Source organism: Pelodiscus sinensis, chromosome 5 (genome assembly GCF_049634645.1).
Source record: "Pelodiscus sinensis isolate JC-2024 chromosome 5, ASM4963464v1, whole genome shotgun sequence".
Taxonomy (NCBI): domain Eukaryota; kingdom Metazoa; phylum Chordata; order Testudines; family Trionychidae; genus Pelodiscus; species Pelodiscus sinensis.
The window spans coordinates 40,707,928-40,731,569 of NC_134715.1; the positions used below are offsets into that span (position 1 = coordinate 40,707,928).

The 23,642-nt window shown below is 43.7% G+C and overlaps 1 protein-coding gene across 1 annotated transcript in view; it reads left to right on the plus strand.

Moving 5' to 3' along the window:
* The window catches only part of INTU (inturned planar cell polarity protein), a 116,298-nt gene that overhangs the window by 81,775 nt on the left and 10,881 nt on the right, over positions 1-23,642 (plus strand). The window contains 8 exon segments of the mRNA XM_006131792.4: positions 1,389-1,481; positions 1,483-1,570; positions 12,050-12,103; positions 15,714-15,776; positions 16,517-16,738; positions 17,639-18,130; positions 19,029-19,126; positions 22,490-22,679. Of these exon segments, the coding sequence (XP_006131854.2) occupies positions 1,389-1,481; positions 1,483-1,570; positions 12,050-12,103; positions 15,714-15,776; positions 16,517-16,738; positions 17,639-18,130; positions 19,029-19,126; positions 22,490-22,679 (1,300 nt within the window).

Sequence of the window (23,642 nt, forward strand, 5' to 3'; positions counted from 1 at the left end):
TTTTTTCAGGGATTGAGGTGAGGCTGACTGATCCTTGGATCCTCCTCCCTTCCCTTTTTGAAGATGGGTACTACATTTGCCTTTTTCAGTTGTCTGAGACCTCCCTTGATCACCAAGAGTTTTTAAAGATAATGGCAAAAGGCTCTGGAATCACATGAGCTAACTCTCTCAGCACCCTTGGATTCATTAGATCCATCCCCATCGACTTGTACATGGATAAAGCAGTTTATTTTGGTACAGCTTTAGGAGACATTTGGAATAATAGATTTTTTTTTCATTTTCTGAAGGTAATATGAAGAACATGTTGTAGTATCTTTTTTATTTAAAAATGTTTTGGTTGACATTAGTTAAACAATAGTCAACAATGGCAGATACACTAAAAATAATTAAATGACTAAAGATAGTCCTTTAAGGTCACCTTAAAGGTAGATAGTCCTCCAGGTCACCAAGAAATGAATGTCTTTTAGAGCCTCATTTTGAAATCAGCAATTTGCTGTAAGACTGCTGAATTATTGGTATTAAGAAATACCAATTGTTTTCTTAGCAAATCTATTTTTAATCTGGGTAACAAACTTCTAGTTTTTGTTGTTTAATACTTGGCGGGTTTTTTTGTTTGTTCTCTTTTCTTTTCTCCTTTTCTTTTCTTTGCTTTGCTTTTCTTTTCTCTTTTCGTTTCTCGTTTCTTTTCTCTTTTCGTTTCTCTTTTCTTTTCTTTTCGTTTCGTTTTTCTCTTCTCTTCTCTTCTCTTCTCTTCTCTTCTCTTCTCTTCTCTTCTCTTCTCTTCTCTTCTCTTCTCTTCTCTTCTCTTCTCTTCTCTTCTCTTCTCTTCTCTTCTCTTCTCTTCTCTTCTCTTCTCTTCTCTTCTCTTCTCTTCTCTTCTCTTCTCTTCTCTTCTCTTCTCTTCTCTTCTCTTTCAAATGGAGCATTGTGCCTTGAAGCATCTGCTAGAGCAGTGGAGGACAACCTATAGCCCATGTGCCACATGTGGCCTATCAGGGTAATCTAATTGCAGGCCACAAGACATTTACAGACATTGAGTGTCTGCAGGCACTGTCCCCCGTAGCTCTCAGTGGAGGCAGTTCGCTGTTCCCGGCAGTAGTTGTAGAGGTGGTGGTTGCAAGGGAAGAAGCTGCCAGGATATGCTGGTTGCTGCTTCCTGCAGCTCCTATTAATGGGGAATGGTGATCCACAGCCACTGGGAGCTTCAGGGCATCGTGCCTGAGGACAATTAATGTCAGTAAAATGTCTTGTGGCCTGCAATCAGATTGCTCTGATGGGCTGCATGCAGCCTTTAGGCCACAGGTTGCCCAGCACAGGCATAGAGGGTTATATGAACAAGGTACCAGTCTTCTGATGTTATTCTAACTTTCCAGTTCATGTTTGTTCAGTGCTTTTTGCCAGGTGGAAAACGTTTCCCGCTTGGATCATTTTTTCAACCTGTTCTTCCAGCGAGCAATTCAACCTGCCAGACTCAACTCAAAACAGTGCTCAGAACTATGACAACTGCAGTGCATTGCTTTTAGACAATCTCCCAGGTGTACGCTGGCTAACACTACCACAAGAAATTAAGGTAACCTCATTTACAAATCTCTTAAGGCAGCGTTTCTTAAAGTGCGTTCCGCGGCATACCAGTGGAATACAGTGGAGAAAACAGAAAAAAATGTGCTCCCCTGCCCCCTGTAGAGCCCATAGACAACTCCTACTATGGCTGCCCCTCCTTTCCCCCCCCAGCCCGCAGGACAGCCCTGTCCCACGGAGCCTCCGCTGCGGCACAGCCTCCTCCTCCACGTGTTCAGCTAGCCACTTTCACAGCGGCTCCTGGCGGCTTTCCCTGCTGCAGCAGGGTGCCAAGCCAGATAAGCGTCCCCCCTCATGCCCAGACCCCGCACCCAACCCCCCCTCACTCTCCTCCCCCTGCCAAAACCCCACATTCCCAGCGTGCTCTGACACCCTACCCCAAGTCCTCTCCTGCACCCTCCCTGCCACAAGTCCCCTCCTCTACCCTCCCTCCTGGCCAGACACCCTGCCTTGAGACCCTCTTCTACCCTCCCTCTTGGTCCGGTGTTTTTGTAGTTGTTGTTTTGCTGGACAAATTTTCCCTGGATTGGTGGTGGGGTTTTTTTGTTGTTTTTGCTTGACAAAAAAATCCTTGGTGTTCCCCATTAAAAAAAATTGTTTGGTGTTCCTCAGTCTTAAAAAGTTTAAGAAACGCCATCTTAAGGACTTTCACATGACTGAGTAAACATTTGATACATATTTTCAGTGTTTCTTTCCAAGGTAGGTTTTGCTATTAGTTCTGAAGTGTAATTTAAGCAAAGGCTTCCCCTATTCCAAGCTGTCTTTTCTTCCTGTCAGTTCCTTCTATGGAGCTGTAATGCTGAGTCTGGACTCCCATGTATATTTCCATAAAGTGCTTTAACACCACTTAGTGTCTTCACTCAAGAATCAGGTAAGAAGAGACGATGAACTAAAAAGGAGTTAAGGCTTTGTTTAACAAAAACATCTTCAATATGTACCAAATATAGTACATTAAAAAGGCCATACTGGGTCAGACCAAGGGTATGTCTAAACTACATGGCTCCGTCGACGGAGCCATGTAGATGTGTTGTTTTGGCAAAGGGAAATGAAGCGGCGATTTAAATAATCGCCACTTCATTTAAATTTACATGGTTGCTGCGCTGAGCCGACAACTAGCTGATCAGCTGTTTGTCCGCTCAGCGCGCTAGTCTGGACGCTCCCCTGCCTACATCAAAGCCCTTTGTCGGCAGCCCCGTTATTCCTCGTGGGATGAGGTTTACTGGGGCTGCCGACAAAGTGCTTTGATGTCAGCAGGGGAGCGTCCAGACTAGCGCGCTGAGTGGACATACAGCTGATCAGCTGTTTGTCGGCTCAGCGCGGCAGCCATGTAAATTTAAATGAAGCCGCGATTATTTAAATCGCCGCTTCATTTCCCTTTGCCTATAACCCTAATCTACATGGCTCCGTCGACGGAGCCATGTAGTTTAGACACAGCCCAACAGAACATCCAGCCCAGAGACATCGGGGTCGTGATGGTATCCAGCCAAATGTGCACAACCAGTTCAGTGCAGTGGCTAAGAGTGAAAATGTGATCAATGTATGAATAAACAGGAATATGAAGTAGAAATAGCGATATATTACTATTATATACTGCATTTGTTCATATAGTCCCTTCTAACCTTAAAATTTGTTATGGCTTGAATTTATCTATGAGCAGCTCTAAGATGTGTATCAACTGCAAGGGCACAATCTTACGTGCCCTTGGTATGGGGATAGGGGTTTTCAGTTGATACAATTGGAGATTAATTTCCAAAATGTTGTTAGTGAAATGAATTAAAGACTTAAATTTGAGTATACACTGTAGTTCTAGGTTGAAGCTCTAAAGACACTGAATTCAAGTAGGATGCTAACCATTGTAGTTGCCCACAGGAAATCAGCAGCTTGCACTGCATCAACTTGACAAAACAGAGCCTTTGTAATGGAGAATGGAATGTGCTTGTTACCTTGAAAAATGACATGTTGACTTCAAAAGTTCAAAGTTTATTGTTTTTGGTCTTTGTATGAATTTAATAAAAGTCGTATTCTGATATTTACAATAGGGTATATTTCTAATCAAATCATTCTCTTTTAGCACTTATCTAAAGACTCATTTCTTTTAGAAGCACACCTCTTTATGTTTTGATAGGAAGAATATCAAAACACAGGGAGTCAAAAATATGGCCATATAAGCAGCTAGCTATTAAATTAAATTAAATAGTTTTTAAAAGACAACCACAATTTTAAAGTAAAATGACTCCCATTTGAAGCAGTCTTTTTACAGATACAGATTGAATCTCCCAAATCCAGAACTCTCTGGTATGGAAACATATGTGGTCCAGCAGGGTCACAGATGTTGTTGGATCAAAGAGCCCTGGAGGTCGGAAATGGGAGCCAGCATGGACTCCTATGGGGGTTGGGGAGCCCTGGCCTTGGCTGGGAACTCCCAGCTTCAGTGGGGCTGGTAGCAGCCAAGCGGCCCGGGCGAAATCCTGGGGAACCCCTAAGAGGCCAGCGGCAACTAGGTGGTCCTGGCTGGGGAATCCCTGGTAGCCATAGGGCCAGAGTTGGCTTGGCAGCCCTGGCCATGGCCAAAGAAACCCTGGCAGCAGTGGAGCAGGCAGCAGGACAGGAAGCCCCAACCGGGCCAGCATTAGCAGCCCAAGCCTTCAGAGCCCCAGAGCTAGAAGAGAAGCCCGGGAGATTGAGCAGTGGCCAGCAGAGGAGCATTGACACCTCACAGTTTGACAAACTCCCTGTTTCAGGTAGGGATGTTAAATTTTTTGTAATCAACTAATCACCCTGACATCTGTTGGGAGACCAATACAGCAGTACACACACAATCCAGGAAGTTTGGGGAAAATGTTGGGGATAAATTCTTTGTACAAGTGCTGCAGGAAACGACCAGGGGCTGTGCGTAGCTTGACGTGCTGTTCACAAACAGGAGGGAACAAGTAGGGGAAGTAGAGGTGGGTGACAACTTGGGAAGCAGTGATCATGAGATGGTAGATTTCAGGATCCTGACCAAAGGAAGAAAGGAGAATAGCAAAATACACACCCTGGACTTCAGAAAAGCAGTCTTTGACTCCCTCAGAGAACTGATGGGCAGGATTCGCTGGGATGCTTACATGAAGGAGAAAGGAGTCCAGGAGAGCTGGCAGTATTTTAAAGAAACCTTATTAAAGGCACAGGAAGAAACCATCCGGAAGCGCAATAAGAAAAGCTAATATGGTAGGTGACCAGATTGGCTTACTGGGGACATCTATGGTGAGCTTAAACACAAAAAGGAAGCTTACCAGAAGTGGAAACTTGGACAGATGACAAGGGAGGAGTATTAATATATTGCTCGAGAATGCAGGGGAGTTATGAGGAAGGCAAAAGCGCAATTAGAATTGTAGCTACCAAGGGATGTGAAGGATAACAAGAAAGGTTTTTACAGGCATGTTAGCAATAAGAGGGTGATCAGAGAGGGTGTAGCCCTTACCGGATGAGGGAGGTAACCTAGTGACAGATGATGTGGGAAAAGCTGAAGTACTCAATGCTTTCTTTGCCTGCGTCTTCACGGACAAGGTCAGCTCCCAGACAAATGCACTAGGCAACGCAGTAGGGGAAGGAGGTGGACAGCCCTTGGTGGGGAAGGAACAAGTTAGGAACTATTTAGAAAAGCTAAACGTACACAAATCCATGGGCCCGGATTTAATGCATCCGAGGGTACTGAGGGAGTTGGCAAATGTCATTGCAGAGCCTTTGGCCATTATCTTTGAAAAGTTGTGGCGCTCAGGAGAGATCCCGGATGATTGGAAAAAGGCAAATGTAGCACCCATCTTTAAAAAAGGGAAGAAGAACAATCCAGAGAACTACAGACCGGTCAGCTTTATCTCAGTCCCTGAAAAAATCATGGACGGGATCTTCAAGGAATCCGTTGTGAAGCACTTGGAAGAGGGGAAAGTGATCAGGAGTAGTCAGCATGGATTCACGAAGGGCAAGTTGTGCCTGACCAATTGGATTCGCTTCTGTGATGAAGTAACTGGCTCTGTGGATATGGGAAAGTCAGTGGATGTGATATATCTTGACTTCAGCAAAGCTTTTGATACGGTCCCCCATAATATTCTTGCCAGCAAGTTAAGGGATTGGATAAATGGACTGTAAGATGGATAGAAAGCTGGCTAGACTGTTGGGCCCAACGGGTAGTGATCAATGGCTCGATGTCAGGTTGGCGGTCAGTTTCTAGTGGAGTGCCCCAAGGATCTGTTCTTGGGCCAGTTTTGTTCAACATCTTTCTTAATGACCTGGATGAGGGGATGGATTGCATCTTCAGCAAGTTCACAGATGATGCTTAGCTAGGGGGAGAGGTAGATATGGTCAGGGGTAGGGATAGGATCCAGAGTGAGCTGGACAAGATTAGAGGACTGGGCCAAAAGAAATCTGCTGATGTTCAACAAAGACAAGTGTAGAGTCCTGCACTTGGGACAGAAGAATCCCAAGCATTGTTACAGGCTGGGAACTGAATGGCTAAGTAGCAGTTCTGTAGAAAAGGACCTGGGGATTACAGTGGATGAGAAGCTGGATATGAGTCAACAGTGTGTCCTTGTAGCCAAGAAGGCTCATGGCATGTTAGGGTGCATCAGAGTGGCATTGCCAGCCGATCCAGAGAAGTGATTATTCCCCTGTATTCGGCTCTGGTGAGGCCACATCTGGAATATTGTGTCCAGTTCTGGGCTCCCCACTATAGAAAGGATGTGGACGCATTGGAGAGGGTCCAGAGGAGGGCGACCAAAATGATTAGGGGGCTGGAATGCATGACCTATGAGGAGAGACTGAGGGATTTATTTAGTCTGCAGAAGAGAAGAATGGGGGGGGGAGAGGGATTTGATAGCAGCCTTTAACTTCCTGAAGGGAGGTTCCAAAGAGGATGGAGAAAGGCTGTTCACAGTAGTGATGGTTGGCAGAACAAGGAGCAATGGTCTCAAGTTACAGTGGGAGAGGTATAGGTTGGATATTAGGAAAAACTATTTTACTAGGAGCGTGGTGAATCACTGGAACGGGTTACCAAGGGAGGTGGTGGAATCTCCATCCCTAGAGGTTTTTAAGTCTCGGCTTGACAAAGCCCTGGCTGGGTTGATTTAATTGGGATTGGTCCTGCCTTGGGCAGGGGGCTGGACTTGATGACCTCCTGAGGTCTCTTTCAGCTCTATGATTTTATGAATGGATTTTCCATTGACTAGTCGATAAGTGGAGGAGCCACAGCGGGTAGCTAGCTTTTAAAATGGCTCTCCCAGCATTGGCTCCTGCCTCCCCCTCCACCCCAACTTGCTGCCTCTATTAAAAGCACCAAGGGGGGGGAGCAACTAGTCAAGGAGCTAGCTTTTGCTTATAGTCAACTATCTGATAAGCAAAAGCTTATTGGATAGTCGACTGGTTCCTTACATCCCTACGTACAAAAGCTATGATCCTGTAATTTAAAGGGAAAAAATAGTTACCGGTATATGTTGGACAGTGCTGTATATTCAGTTCTATCACAGGGTCATTCAGTGACCTAATACACTTTTTGAAAAGTAACTTACTGCATCTCTTTTATTTGTATAACCTTTCCTTTCCAGTTTTCTCACTACTTTTTTCCCCCTATAATAAATAATAGTTATTTGAAGCGTTGTTGTAGCCAGGATATTGGAGAAAGAAGGTGGGTGAGGTAATGCATTTTTATTGAAACAATGTCTGAATGTGAGAGAGACAAGCATTCAAGCGTACACAGTCAAGCGTACACAAAACTTTGTTCAAGTATGAGAGTGTCAAAGTGTCATAGCTAAATGCAAGGGTGGAACAAGATGTGATTACACATATTGCAAGAGACCCTTCAAGGTGAAGTGGGCAGTCAATACCTTTCCATGTTTAGGGTTGTTATAATGAGCTATAAATCCAGTGTGGTTTTTTTTTAAACTGAATCCATGATTTTTGGTCTCTATTAGAGTTATGAATTTAAATTTCCAGGCTCATATTGTGCAGATTTATTTTGAGGACAAGGACTAGAGAGGTCAGGTATGGAATGATTCTTGTATGAAAACCACTTGTTGTATGGTGGTTTTTGTCTTTTATCATTTTTGGTGTGAGTTCATTGAAAAATTTAGTGATTGTTCTGTTTCATTTACATAGTTGTTGTTGGTGCACTCATGTATATTTAAGGGCATGGTGAGGCAGGTATCGAACATTGCAGCAGTGGAGATATATCTATAGGTTATGCATTTGTTGGTCTGAGTCGGTGTGTCCTGGTCTGTGGACATCTCACTTCTGATGATGATCATGAAGAGATTGAGGGATTATTTAAAGACCAGAAGAGGGGGTCCAGGAAAGATTTCTTGCAAGATGTGGTCTCCAGTGAGTATGAATTGTAACTGTTAAATTGTACATTTGGGTTCCAGTGTGCGTGGTAGGTGAAAAGTAGGAGTATATAGTCTGAGAGGATTTTCACTGTATTGAAACAAGTACACTAAGAGTATGTCTACACTTGCACCCTCTTTCAAGAGAGTGGTGCAAATGAAGACATTCGAAATTGCAAATGAAGCCAGGATTTAAATATCCTGCACTTAATTTACATAATCGTGTTATGGCACTTTTTCAAAATAGTGCTATTTCAAAATAACAGATGCTGTGAAGACGGGGTTATTTCGAGAGAAAACCCTTCTCTCGAAATAACCCTTATTCCTCATACAATGAGATTTACCATTTATTTTGGGAGAAGGATTTTCTCTTGAAATAACCGCGTCTTAACAGCATTTGTTATTTCGAAATAGCGCCATAACACGATTATGCAAATGAAGCATGAGATGTTTAAATCCCAGCTTCATTTGCAATTTCAAATGTCTTCATTTGCATCCCTCTCTTGAAAGCGGGTGGAAGTGTAGACATACCCATAGAGTATTTGGGTGGTCCACTGCAAATGCCAAAGGTGGTCAAACTGTGATTCATGAGTACATGCTGCTTTTTTACTGTTTAAGTGCAGCTTGCAGAGCCCTATATCCACCATGCCCCCATTCTCCACCTACCAGATTGGGGAGGGGCAGGGAACAACTTGTGACTTCTGCCTGACAATGGAGTGGTGAGGTAGGGGCTTCTGCTTAGTGGAGAGGGAAGTCTTGGAACTTCAGCCCTGTGAGATGCACCAGGGCTCAGGACTTCAACAGAAACAGGCTGAAACCCCAAGTCCCGTCAGGTGCTTCCCACAGGCCTGAACCCCCAAGCCCTGTCAGGAACCTCCCACATAGCTGAGGCCTGACCCCTGGCAGGTCTATCCTGGCTCTCAGATTTCTGAAGATTGCATATGCCAGGAGTGACCAAATTTACTGTCCCTCTGAGCCGCATTTAACAATCTCCTTTTGTGAAATGTCTTTGCTGAAGGCAGCTTTTGTGTTAAGGTGTGTAACCCAGATTTTTTTCTCATGGGGTTTTGTGTGGGAATTCCTAGCTGTAGATAACAGATTCCTTGATATGCAGAGTCCTGTAAATCCGTGAATATCCACTTCATATCCGCATCCGTGGATATGGATACAGATAGCCACAGCACATTTTTGAGGCTATGAATGTGGGTACAAGTTTTGTGTTTGGGATGGTTATCTGGGAAGTAAAATGTGGTAATCCATAACTATATAGTGATAGAAATGTAGCCGTGTTAGTCTGGGGTAGCTGAAGCAAAATGCAGGACAATGTAGCACTTTAAAGACTAACAAGATGGTTTATTAGATGATGAGCTTTCGTGGGCCAGTCCCACTTCCTCAGATCTAATCATCATCTAATAAATCATCTTGTTAGTCTTTAAAGTGCTACATTGCATAACTATATAGGTGTTAACTGCTCACTTCATTTTGAATGGTCACTCCTTGTCTGTTCTGTCCTTGTATTTAGCTGTGACCCTCTGAGTACGCTCCACAGACCAAAGAAGGGTTCTGTGTAAGTTTGAAAGCTTGTTTCTTTCACTTTCAGAAGCATAATCCATAAGGCCATGTGTGCAGTAGCACTTTTGTCAGTAAGATGTGTATCAGGGTAGAGGAAAAAAAACACCACTTGACTGACATAAGTTACACAAGCAGAAGCATCAGTGAGGATAGCACCATATTGCTGGGAAACATTCTCTGCTTCTTATTGCAGGTGGTTTAATCATGTAGATGAGAGCGCTCTCTCCCGTCTGCCTAGAGCAGCTAGATAAAATACTTATAGTAGTGCAGCTGCATTGGTACAATTGTGTCTCTGGAACCTCGCTAATATAGACATAGCCTAAAAAGTACTTCTTCATCCACTTTCTTTTAAATAATGGTGTGTTTTTTCTGCTACGTTTTCAGTGACTGTTTACTCTATTTTTCTTTCTCCTTCCACTGTCATACTGTTCTTTATCTTTGTGTTCTGTGAATCCCCTTATGTCTTATCTCCTTCTCCCCAAAAATCTCCCATCTGTTCCCTTCTTTTCTCATGTCTCCCATCTCTATCTCCTTTCCTCATAAGCCATACACATACATACATTAACCCATTCAACCACTCCCTTAGAAATACTTTAGGCTTAGAAATTGATCAGACATCTAAAACTCAGAGGACTAAACCTAGTAATTAAGACCGAAAGATGAGTAGTGGGATCCACCATGCAGGTGTAGCATTTTAACTGAGAAACCAGTCTCCACCATTACCACCATTTCCCAGTTGCTGGAATTTCTGCTTAAATCTCCATGGGTACTGAAAGGGAGAAGTCTTCATCTGCCTTCTTTGCTCCCACACAAGAGCCTTCTAGCTGCATACAAGGTGAGATGTTTATACTAGTGCTTTCCTGCTACAGTTTTGGGGGCATTTCTGTTGCTTTTCTCCTGGTTCCTGCAAGAATTGTCTCCAGTAATCAACCTCTCTCCAGCCTCTCTCTACTCCACTGTGAAAAGCTCAGTGCCAGCATCTGTAGCAACAGAATGAAATTGACCTGACCTGATTCTTCTCGATTTCACTGCTACCGATTGGGTTCCCATTAGCAGTAGTGAAAACTGGCAACATACTGATCAGTTTTCTTTCTGCTGAAACTTGTGAAACTTCTGAGTAGCAGCAGACACACTGTAGTTCTCTGAAAATTTAAGAATGTACAAATTTAAGGTTCTTATGTTCTGTTCATAGTTGGAAGGTTATCTTTGCAACCATTAGGGCAAGACATTGGAGTTTGTTGGGATTTTATTTTGTTTGTTTTTTAAATAAAAGCTTGGATTCTGAGAAATGAAGGTGTTTACCTGGGGCAGCTTGCTACATATGACAGACTTTTCAAACACAGTATATATAGCTGTGTGGGTTTTTTTTGTTGTTGTTCATGTTAATCTCTAATTCTGACATCTATCCCCCTGAAGAAAATCTATGAAAGAAATTTCTGTGAGTTTGACACTCTTAGGGAAATAAAATTTGAACTTTCTATGTGACTCTGTTTTGAGGAGAGAGTGCCAAAAAAAGTATCAGGAAAATCTTTGAAAAGTATATAAGAACAATTTTAAACCCCCTATGTTTCTGAAACTTTTGTGTCCATGTTTTTCAAAAAAGTTAAACTGTGTAAGAAGTGGACATTTCTGGGGGATTAGTTTTGGTGAAATTAGGAGAGGGTTAAAATTAGATTCATATTTGAAAGTTAGTTTCAACTTTAATTAGTCTGGCAATCCCCCTTAATAATAAAAATAACATCAGTTCTATGTGGAATAAATGCATAATTTAGTTATAAACTAAGGAAGAAGTTGAAAGACGGTATTATTTGTTGAATGCCAAAAGCATGGTTAAATTTCTATAAATCTGAAAAACTTACTATGTCACAGTAAGAGACAGCTTGTCTACAGAGCCCAAAAGGGATGCCAGGGCCTTAAAAAATTCTTTTCATGAAGTAAAAAATTTGCCATGAACCTGGCTAGTTGCTATTTTGTACTTTAACTTAAAGTATTTTCAGTACAACTTTTATTAATCAACAGCTCCTGAAGCTAAAGAAATATGCAAGCTTATTGCTGTTTGAGCAGATCAAAGGTAATGTTGTGAGAGAGCTTTAGAAATTTCCATAGAGACAAAAACTAAATCCAAAGTGAAAACGTTTTTTCTGATAACTCTGTTGGATACTAAAGCTTTGCCAGCTTTCAAGGGAACCTCCTGCCTTTAAGTTTTAGTCCATGAAGAAAGTAAGATTGACATCTCCTTTATATTAAACAGTGGGTTCACGAGACAGACAAAGCAGACTGATATTTTCCATCATTCCAAAAAGAGGGAAATATGCAGAAACTGGAAAAGATTTTTCTTTAATCTTTTAGAGAATTCAGATATTCTTGAAATTTAATATTATTATTACAAAAAGTATGTACAATTTTTTTTACCATTTGCCTCTAAATTAATAAATTATGACTTGCAAACTTTTGAGGCTAGCAGTACTAGGTCGTATGCAGTTCATGGTTATTGTAATTATCAGTATATTTGTTAGAAAAATATGTTATCTACCATTTCAATATTTCAGATGGAAATTGACACAGCACTGAGTGATTTGGAGGCTGCTGATTTTGCAGAGCTGGTAAGGAGCACGTTTTTACAGGGCAGACAATTTGTGCTGTTCACATTCAGTAGTTCGAAGAAATCTTGGATCAAAGCCCATCAGTTTTCGTAACCAAATAAGCAATCTATGTCACAGTGATGGCACAGTCATCCATATTTTTTCTTGATTTGGGGTAAAAGTTTAAAGAACTTTCCCTTTTTACACTTTATATCAATCTTATCCATATTGCGTGTCCTGAATTTCTCTCTGCAATTACATAAGTAACTACAGGGACATGGAATGGAAATTAGATTTGATATAATTGCAAGCTTGACTTATTCTTAGCTCAGCTTAAAAAACATTATTTGCTATAACATGTTTCTTTTCTTTTTCAGTTAATAATAAGTAAAAAAAATCAAACTTTTCCTTTCAAGTGGTTAAGGATAGTCCTTAAAATTACAGAATTAAAAACAGGACCCTCCTATCTTAAGAAAGCAACTAAAAGTCTCAGTATCAGAGTAGGTGAATGGCTAAGCAGTGCTGTTTAGGACATTGTTTTTACCACATTTTTGTAAACACCTAATGATGGAAACCTAATATTTGATAGAGAATGATGATATAAAATATCATTGACATAAAATTGTGTACTTGAGAGAGAGAGATAAAGAAGAGAATGTCAGTTTTCAAGAATTTTTATCTTGCGACAGACGTGAAAGAAGCAAGTCATTCAGACATCATTATTTGTATATTTCCTTTACTATATATCAAATGAATAGTTCTTGGGGTATGTCTACACAGCTGGGCTAAAGTCGAATTAAACTATGCAACTTCAGCTACACCAATTGCTTCAGTTGAAATAGCTTAACTCGGCTTTAGGCACTGCCTACACAGCAGAAAGTCAAAAGAAGAACACTCTTCCTTCAACTTCCCTTCCTCATAAAATGAGGTTTACAGGAGTCAGAATAAGAAGTGCTCGAGCTCAACAAAATAAAGGCTAGTAGTGTAGACGTGCATTGTTATTTTGAAATAACATCAGTTATTCTGAAATAACGCTGCTGTGTAGACATTGTTTTAAGTTTCTCAGTTACAGACTAACATGGTTACCCCTCTGAAATGTTTTTACATATCAAATGGTGAGAAATAAATATGTTTACATTTATGAATTTTTTCTCCTCAGTGTGAAAGTCCCTCTTTAAAGTTTTGCTTCAGAAGAAACTTTTTTAAAAATGAATTTATAGATGGATCTGTTGTGCCCAAATATAAAAATATTATTGAATATGTATAATACTGAAAATGTTGGGGGGTTTCCCTTTTTTTTTAAAACTAATCATAGAATCATAGAGCTGGAAAAGACCTCAGAAGGTCATCAAGTCCAGCACTCTGCTCTAGGCAGGACCAATCCCAACTAAATCAACCCAGCCAGGGCTTTGTCAAGCCATGACTTAAACAACTCTAAGGATGGAGACTCCACTGCTTCCCTAAGTAACCCATTCCAGTGCTTCACCACTCTCCTAGTGAAATAGATTTTCCTAATATCCAACCTGGATAACTCCCACCGCAACTTGAGACCATTGCTCCTTGTTCTGCCATCTGTCACCACTGAGAACAGCCTTTCTCCATCCTCTTTGGAATCTCCCTTCAGGAAGTTGAAGGCTGCTATCAAATCCCCCCTCACTCTTCGCTTCTGCAGACTCAACAGACCCAGCTCCCTCAGCCTCTCCTCATAGGTCATATGCTAATAAACTGTCTGGAACTATAAATATGAGGCAGATGTATGTCTCACTTCTTATTAAACTTCTTTGTTTGTGTCTAATAGGAACCAATCCATTTGATCCCTAAATAAACTGAATGAATGATTATTGAACATTTATATTTATGAATACTGTTATTGAGCAGAGCTAACTGTATCCATTACAATAAAAATTAAAGCTGCTCAGCTGAGATCTATGTTATGATTGTGAGAGCATTTATTGATTAAATTAGAAGGTGAATGAATGAGTTAATGCTGGGTAACATATTTTAGGTACAGGCAGTCCCCGAGTTACACGGATCCGACTTATGTCGGATCCGCAGTTACAAACAGGGCTTTTCTCGCCCCGGAGGACGCGGGCGGCGGGACCGCCCAGACATGCCGCGGTCCCGCCACCCACGTCCTCCGGGGCGAGAAAAGCTGCTCCGCGTCTCCCTGGTTTGCTGGGGGGGGCCCCAGCAGACCAGGGAGACGCAGAGCAAACCCTCCAACGACGCGGGCAGCGGGACAGCCCAGACGCGCCGCAGTCCCGCTGCCTGCGTCCTCCGCAGCTTTGCTCCGTGTCTCCCTGGTCTGCTGCGGGGGGCCCCCCAGCAGACCAGGGAGACGTGGAGCAAAGCCGTGGAGGATACGGGCGGGACCGCGGCGCGTCTCGGCGGTCCTGCCGCCTGAGTTTCCCTGGTCTGCTGGGCCCCCTCCCCCAGCAGACCAGGCTTTTCTCGCTGCCTGGGGTAGAGCAGCTGGGGCGCTGCCGGGTTGGTCCCGCAGCGCCGCTCCTCGGCGCTACTGGACCAACCCGGCAGCACCCCAGCTGCTCTGCCCCAGGCGTCCCCAAGTCAGCCGCTGCTGAAACTGACCATCGGCTGACTACAGGAAGCCCGAGGCAGAGTTGCTCTGCCCCAGGCGTCCCCAAGTCAGCCGCTGCTGAAACTGACCATCGGCTGACTACAGGAAGCCCGAGGCAGAGTTGCTCTGCCCCAGGCGTCCCCAAGTCAGCCGCTGCTGAAACTGACCATCGGCTGACTACAGGAAGCCGAGGCAGCGGCTGACTTGGGGACACCTGGGGTAGAGCTGCTGGGGTGCTGCCGGATTGGTCCCCGCAGCGCTGAGGTGCAGCGCTGCGGGGACCTACCCGGCAGCATCCCAGCTGCTCTGTCCCAGGCGTCCAGATTCAGCCGCTGTTGAAACTGATCAGTGGCTGATTCCAGGAAGCCCAGGGCAGAGCAACTCTGCCTCGGGCTTCCTGTAGTCAGCCGCTGGTCAGTTTCAGCATTGGCTGAATCTGGACGCCAGTTCCGACTTACATACAAATTCAACTTAAGAACAAACCTACAGTCCCTATCTTGTACGTAACCGGGGGACTGCCTGTATTGTGAAAAGGATCTTCATATAGCTGTCTTTCTAGATTTGTGATATGAGGTCCCTCTGGTGGCAAGAATGATAATACACCTGTTGTGACTTGTGAAACTTAGAGAACCCTATAAAAAAGCCACTTGCTTACAGTCTAGACAGCAGGGCTATTTTGGGATACTGGAAGTTATTTCAAAATTACCTCAAAATAAGCTACATAGTTTGTATAGTGCAAAATGTGTAGTTTATTTCAAGGTAAGGGTGATATGCAGTAAGATAGATTAGAACTGCGTAGAAAATGTATCTATAAATATGGCTCTAAAGTGACTTGAAAACCAACAATAAAGTCTAAATATTGTATTTTATTTAGCTGTTTGTTCTAACTTCACCTCTCTGATGCTCCGCTGTTAATAAATTAATATTTGAAAAAGGCTTTCTGAAAAATTGAAGTATTAAGTAACATTGCCGTTTATTGGACTTAGTTTCACTTGTCTTCACTCAGACATGTAACAGTCAGGAGTTGTAAATATACTCTATTTTTGTTTGCAGTCTGAAGATTACTATGATATGAGACGGTTGTATATGATTCTGGGCTCCTGTCTCTTCTATAAGGTGAGACTGTTTAAGTAAAGCATGGAATTTTGAAAAATATACCATGGGGCAATATAAGCTACACATGAACTGACACTTGCCTAAGCCACTCAACTTCTGTATGCCTCAATTTTGCATCTCTTCAAAATGGGAACAATAACTCACAGGTGTGCTGCTTGTTTGTTTTTGTTTTATCATAGCACCTAAAAACCTCAGTCATGAACTAGGGATGTAAACTCCCATTTAATTGGTTAAATGGTTAAACATAGTGCTAGCACTTCATTTAACCAATTAAAAGGAAGTAGGTGGGACTGGAGTGGCCTTCCCCTCACCTGGGTTAGACTAGAGTTGCCCTGCCACAGGCAAGAGTTGCTACTGTCCCCCACACAAGGGCGGCAGCTGCCACCATAGCTCCCCTCTGCCCCATGGGGGCTGCCACAGCTGCCTCTGCTGGAATCCACATGGACTGGGAGCCCGGCAGTGCTGGAGCATCCCTCTGCCTGTATCTTAGCCGCAGGCATGGGGCTGCTCCCACGTACCCGTTAACCATTTGACAAGTTATGCATTAACATCACTATCATAGACCAGGATCCCATTTTGCTAAGTACTGTGCACATACAAGAAGATAGTCTTCACTGCCTCCTCAAAGAGCTTATGATTTTACTGTGCAAAACACTGAGATCTTTAGATAAAAGACACTCGTATTGAAAAGTATTGTTGTTTTTATTGAATGTGCTTTCTTTTTTTGTGCTTTAATTAAGGGCTATTTGATTGGCAATCACTTACCAAAGGAAGATCTTATTGATATAGCTTTATATAGTCGGCATTATTGCCTGTTACCATTGGCAGCGGAACAGAGAATTGCTCAGTTAGTGATATGGCGAGAAGTATTTCCATATCATCACCTCCAAGCAAGTGAAGCTTCGGGTGTTACAGGGTACAGAGAGCCTGAAGCAAGATACTTTTTACTAATAGTTGGCTTGGTAAGTTAAAATTTCCAGGGAAACCAATGATCTAACTGTCTTTTCTGCTGTTGTCTTTACATTGTTAAATGTAATTGCATATTTCTAGTACAGGTCAAACCGCTGTAATCTGGCAACATCCCTGGTCTGGCTGGCATCATTGGAATCACCCCGTAAAGCCAGGAGTATGCTGGATTAGGGAGTTGAGAGAACAGATCCCTGGATAGCAGCAGAGCACAGAGCCCCTGGTGACAGTGGGGCTGCTGGGCGGCGAGCCCCTGAAGGCAGTGGGGCTGCTGGGTGGAGTGTCGAGCCCTGGGAGGCAACGGAAGCTGCTGGGGGAATGCAGAGCCTCCCTCTCGCCCCGCCGCCTGTAGCAGCAGAGCTGTGGGGGGAAAGTGGAGCCCCTGCATCCCCATGGGGAGAACAGAGACCCAGGCAGCAGTGGGGCAGCCAAGAGGAAAAGTGGAGTCCTTGGTGCATTTACCTCCCCAGGTCCAGCAAATTCCCTGGTCTGGGACCAGCCAGGTTCCAAGGGTGCCAGACCGGGGAGGTTCAATAAGCATACACTAATTTCATTATTTTAAAAATATCAATTACTGCATTTTGAGTGGAAATTATTTTTAAATAACCGCAAATGATTATTTAAAAGTTTCTCATATGCACGGTAACTTAATTTTCATAACTTGTGATTAAATAAACATTCACTAGCTTGAGGATTGTAACAGGGAAAAAGACCATCAAAAGGTATGATTTTGACAAAAAATGGCTCCTGTAGGAGGATAAGGGACCTGTCTAGTGTTGTAATCTTTGTAATTTGCTAAAATACCATTTCAGGTTTGATAAGGAGTGCAATCTAGAATGGATTCTACAGTATGCAGTATTTTAAATCAAAGATTAATATTCTTGTCTGTTTTACAGAGACACTTTATGTTGTGTGTTTTGCTGGAAGCAGGGGGCTGCACTTCCAAAGCCTTTGGGAATCCAGGACCAGACTGTATATATGTTGATCAGGTCAAAGCAACTATACTTCAGTTGGAAGGAATAGATTCCAGCATAGAGGAAAGATTAGAATCTCCCTCCATTCCCTGTCTGTCTTGTGCTGACTGGTTCCTTCCTCCAACACGTGACAAATTGGAAAGCTTTACAACCCCACCAATTCTCAGTAAACTGCAAAATACTTCCAAAACAGCAACCTCTCCAACAAGCAAGAGAACACTCTTCAGTGACTCCTCCTTAAGGACGCGTAAGCCCAGTCCCTCAAGGAGCAGTGGAGGATCTGACAATGGCAATGAAGGTCCTGAAGAAGGTGGAGGCCTTAACCCACTTGCTACAATAGATCAGGTCCAAAAACATGAACAAAAAGAATCCCAAGGTTTTGGTGGGTCTGAGGGGAATGGTAGCTTATTCAAGGTATTATTGTTATTATAGTGTGTTATTTATTAAACTGTTTAACTTTTAAAGGTAGGTATAGCTAAGGGAATGTTTAGAAATTAATCAGTATTATGGATGGTTGTCTCTATTCTTATGTAAATGTTTTAATGATAATACTGAAAAACACCAAATTATTAAGAAATGTATAGTAAGGGTATGGATTCTAGCTGCATTCTGTGACTATGGAGACAGTTAGGAAAAAAATAACAAAAACTGACACGTCACTAGGAATTATTTTTTCTGAATAGATGGAAACAGGATAATTTTTCATATATTTTATAAATTGTGGTTGATTATTTTGAAGCCAGTTTAGCACTGTGGTATATTTTTGGGGGGTTATATCATGTAACTGATGGTGCATAAGAAGTTTTCCTGTTTGCTTGAATTTTGTTAGCATATTTTCAGTTGTTAGTTAAAACTAGAACTAATATGATCATTGAGATTACTCATATGTTTAAAATTAGGCAGTGCTTAAGCACCTTGCTAAATTGGAGCCTGAAAGCCTAAAGACTCTCCTTGACATCAGTGCATTCTGGATTAAGATTACAACTAGTTTCTTTCTTCTGGATTATCATTGCTTCTAAATATTTGGCCTTCTGATAACTAAATTTGGCACCACTATGTTGGAAACTACAGAAGTAATTAGAGAATTTTTCCAAAGATTATACATGAATAAGCAATACTGACTGGGGAAACTTGCCATTCATTGAACAAATGCTACCAATCTATTTTAGCCTGAAATAGACATTACACTATAAAATAGATTCTAAAAATTGCTGAAACTATTTAATATTTTAAATAATTGATGTCAGTTGGATTTTGGTCTTGGATTTAGATATCCTTATTCTGTTAGTTTACTGTGTCATTTGTTTTTTAGGTCACTAAAAAGAAACATACCCTTCCAAATCCTTTTCATTTAGGAAACTTGAAAAAGAATCTTTCGGAAAAAGATATGGAACTTTATAATGCTATCAAGTAAGAAAATACTGGTTTTGTTAAATATTTTATTTTTTAAGCCACATTCACCATTTTTCTCCAAAAACATATGCAAATCATCAAAAGTTCTGTGTAAGGCTATGAGTTTGCAATAGATATTTTTATTAAAATTCAGGGCAGATCATGGGCAATGATGAAAAATTCACAGAAGCCATGATCTGTCCTGACTTTTACTAAAAACATCTTTGACAAAATGGGGAGGGAGGAGGGTCTCACCCATTGTGTGCAGCAGCAGGGAGTTAGGAGGGACCCCTGACCACAGGGCTAGGAGCTTCAGGGGATCAACTGTCACACTGCAGGGCTGGGAGTTATCTGTGATGACTGGGAATTGCAGGTCTCCCGCACTCACTGGGGCTGAGAGCTACAGAGTCCTCACTACCACCAGCAACTGGAGAGCTTAGGAGGATCCATTGCTGCATTACAGGGCTGGGAGCTTTGGAGTGGTTTGGCTGTAGTGGTTTGGCTGCTACAGGACCACAATTAGGGATGTAAAATCCAGGTTAATCAGTTATCAGTTAAACATTAGGTTGATCTAATGTAATGTGGGATCCGGGCTAAGGATGTTAAGTATCATGTAATTCACTAATTGAATAACTGATGCATTTTTTTCATCGACTATCGATTAGTCAATAGGGCGGCGCTGCTCCTTTGAAACACTTCCATGACGTTTCAAACCGGCAGTGCCTCACAGAGGCCCAGCTGAGCCTGGGCTCCACATGGTGCTACCACTTTGAAGTACCTCTCTCTCCCCTCCCCACCCCCCTTGCTGCCTCTATTTGATAGAGGCAGCAAAGGGGAAAAGCAACTAGTTGACTATCCTGTTGACTAGTCCTTAGCATCCCTAATCCAGCCTGTGGACCACTCCAGCCCCCACCAGTTACCGGTTAACCTTTCACATCCCTAGACCTGATGTCTCTCAGAAAGTCATGGAATCTGTGACTTCCTGCTACCTCCATAACACACTTGCAGGGGTCCAGCAATTCAAAAAGGCATAGGTGGCACCCAACTCCCAGGGAGACAGTGTGCGCCAGGAGCTTTTAAGCCAGCTTCTGGCATGTAGTGGCTCCTGACTGCACCCCACATTGCTACCTCTGTATGAAGGCAACAGTGCGGGGTTGCAGCCAGCTCCTCAGGAATGGGGCAGGAGCCTGCCTGTGTCCATGAACGGTAACCATTTTAACAGTTATACTTTTACATTGCTAGTGCTTAGAGAATTTGATCAAGTGTATTTAATAATTTAAATAGTGTGTGTATTCTTACTAATTAACAGTGTAATTCTAACTGAAACTCTGAGTCATACCAGCATAAATCAATGTAGCTCTATTCATGTTAGTGAATTTATTTCACTTTGTGATAACTGAATATCTGGCCTTCTGTCTGGAAATCCAGCCTCATCCTCCCAGTTTTCAAGGCGGGACAAGGGGGAAGCTTTTGTAATTTATTTTTCCATTGAAGCACATCTTGAAGATTATCTTGAGGAGTCAGAAGTTCTGACTAACTGAGGGACCACTGAATTTTTCCTTTCTAACCACTGTCTTGTCTCTTAACTCCTATTCTGTTAGTCTCCCATGCTACCTCAGGCTTAATATTACTACTGTCAGTAGATTGTTTTCAAATGTTACCATCCTATCCACCCTTCTTCCTCACTCACTTTCACTTATTCTTAGCAAACCTCCTGTTTGCAGCATTCTATCGCTATATGTATTCAAGAAAACTTTTCCTGAGGGGTTAACAGAGTGACGCCATCAGATCACTCTGCATCCTGCAGCCCCTCCCCCCTCAGCCGCCCCACCTTGTTCCTGCTGCTAACCCAGCAGGGATTGGCAACTATGTCTCCTGAGCAGCAGCAGCACTGAAGGTAAGCTGCTGCTGCTGATGGTGCACTTGGGTGGGAGGGGAGGAGTAAAACTGCAGTGTCGTGGGGGCAGCAGAGAGGCCTGCTGCAGGAGGCGGGACTGAATTGGGGAACCCTCCATCCCCTGAGCTGGGGCTGGAGCTGGGGCTGGCTGTACCTCCAGCAGGAGCCACGTAGCTGGCAGCTGCTGGAGTTTTAAATTGTGCTGTTCTGTGGGGGGCTGCATCGAGGCTCATGGCGGGAGGCAGGGGTGTTGAGAGAGAAATCCACATGGCAGCTGCTGTAGTTCTAAATTGCGAGCCTGCAGCCTGGGCCTTGTCTCCCCTTCTTCTCTCCCTCCCAGCAGCCAGAGAGGAGAGCATGGGGCCTGGGGAGAGCACAGGGCCTGGGTCTCGCCCTCCTTCCTCCTGGCGGCCAGGGGGGATGCCAGAGGTCAGCTTGAGTTGGAGCAGCAGGGAAGGGAGGACTGCGAGCCATGTGCCCTTTCCCCTTGTGGCCAGAGGGAGAGGGCCAGGTCAGTCTCAGACCAACTCACCATTGGCCGGAGAGTAAGAGCCGGGCCAGTCATGGCCTTGTCCCACCCCAAACACCCGGCAGCTGGGGGAGGAGAGCTAGGGCTGGCCTGTCTTCAAGGGGGGACTGGTGGCTGGGGGTAGAGAGCCAGGATTGGCCAGTTCTGCCATGCCTCAGACTGGCTCTCCCTGGTGGCTGGAGGGGTGGGAATCTGGGACTGCCTACCCCCAGAAAGAAGGGTTGGCAAGCGTAGCTAGCAGGGAGCTCTCCCCCTTAGCATTACTAAACAAAAGCACTGTAATAGCAAATGTACACGTTTTTATATAAATATTATCTTATATAAAAATATCACACTCCATTTCCTTTAAGAGGGCTGGATACATACTTTTAAATCACTGTTTTCAGTCAATAAACGATGACAAAAGTATGCTAGTCTGTCCTAATGATCTTCTTTACCAAAACTGAAACTTGTATATGAAAATAAAATGGGTGCTAACCCAGGGTTTTGGTGGGGGAAATTCTTAATTGAAAATAATGGTAGAAGTGATGTTAGAAAATAACATTAGAAGTGCAATTGTCTTCAAGCTTATAAACACAGAACAAGATCAGTAGTTTGGTTTGAAGAACAGCTTTGTTCTTTATGAGCACAGAAGTGACTTAGTGACTAATATGTCACTCATATCTTTTCTATTTTGAATTAGCTGTTTATTTATGCTTTCTTTTTTGGTTTGGGTAATACTAATTGTTGAGAGTAGGGCAGTAACCCCCAGTTACCTCCATGATCTCTGGGTTTTTTTAAATAATGTTAAGAATTTTAATTAGAAGGAAATGTATCTTGTGTAGAAATAGGAAAATCCTGACAATGTTTGTTTCTATTCTTATACCATGTTACCACCACAGACAGCAATCCAGTGTAAGAATATGATGTTAAGATGAGTTTTCATTCAGAATAATTTATTCTCTCATTATTGAAGGTTGACGTCGGGTCCTGAGAACACCCTCTTCCACTATATTTCTTTAGAAACAATGCAAGGAATCTTTATCACTCCAGTGCATAAAGAAGTACAACAGCTCAGTGGCTCGATCCACCCTCAGCTAATCAAGAATTTTCATCGTTGCTGTCTTTCAATTCGTTCTGTTTTCCAGCAGACCATGATAAAAGAAGTAAGAAACTTTGTCTTCCTAATGCAATAGTTTTTTGTACTTAAATATCCTACTTAATATTTTCAAGACTATTTTCACATCACCATTTAAGTAGTCCATTCTAGAACATTCTTTGTGTGTGTTTTATTTACCATGTGTTTTACTTATACAGGCAGTCCCCGACTTACGCGGATCCGACTTATGTCGGATCCGCACTTACGAACAGAGCTTTCTCGCCCCGGAAGTCGGGGTGAGAAAGCCCCGTTCGTAAGCTGCTCCGGTGCCCCTGGTCTGCTGGAGACCGTCTCCAGCAGACCAGGGGCACCGGGCGGGTTCCCGCGCTTCTGAGGCTTTGCCAGAGCAAAGCCTCGGAAGCGCGGGAACCGCTGCTGCTGCCACTTGGGTGCCGGTGCCTGTGGTCTGCTGGGGACCGTCCCCAGCAGACCACAGGCACCGGGACCCAAGCGGCAGCAGCGGGCAGGTTCCCGCGCTTCTGAGGCTTTGCCAGAGCAAAGCCTCAGAAGCGCGGGAACCCCCGCTTCTGCCGCATGAGACCCGGTGCCTGTGGTCTGCTGGGGACGGTCCCCAGCAGACCACAGGCACCCGGACTGAAGCCGCAGCCGCGGGGGGGTCCCGCGCCTCTGAGGCTTTGCCAGAGCAAAGCCTCAGAGGCACGGGGAACCGCCGCTGCTGCCGCTTCAGTCAAAGCGGCAGCAGCGGCGGTTCCCCGCGCCTCTGAGGCTTTGCTCTGGCAAAGCCTCAGAGGCGCGGGACCCCCCCGCGGCTGCGGCTTCAGTCAGGGTGCCTGTGGTCTGCTGGGGACCGTCCCCAGCAGACCACAGGCACCCAGACTGGAGCGGCAGCAGCGGCGGTTCCCCGCGCCTCTGAGGCTTTGCTCTGGCAAAGCCTCAGAGGCGCGGGACCCCCGCGGCTGCGGCTTCAGTCCGGGTGCCTGTGGTCTGCTGGGGACGGTCCCCAGCAGAC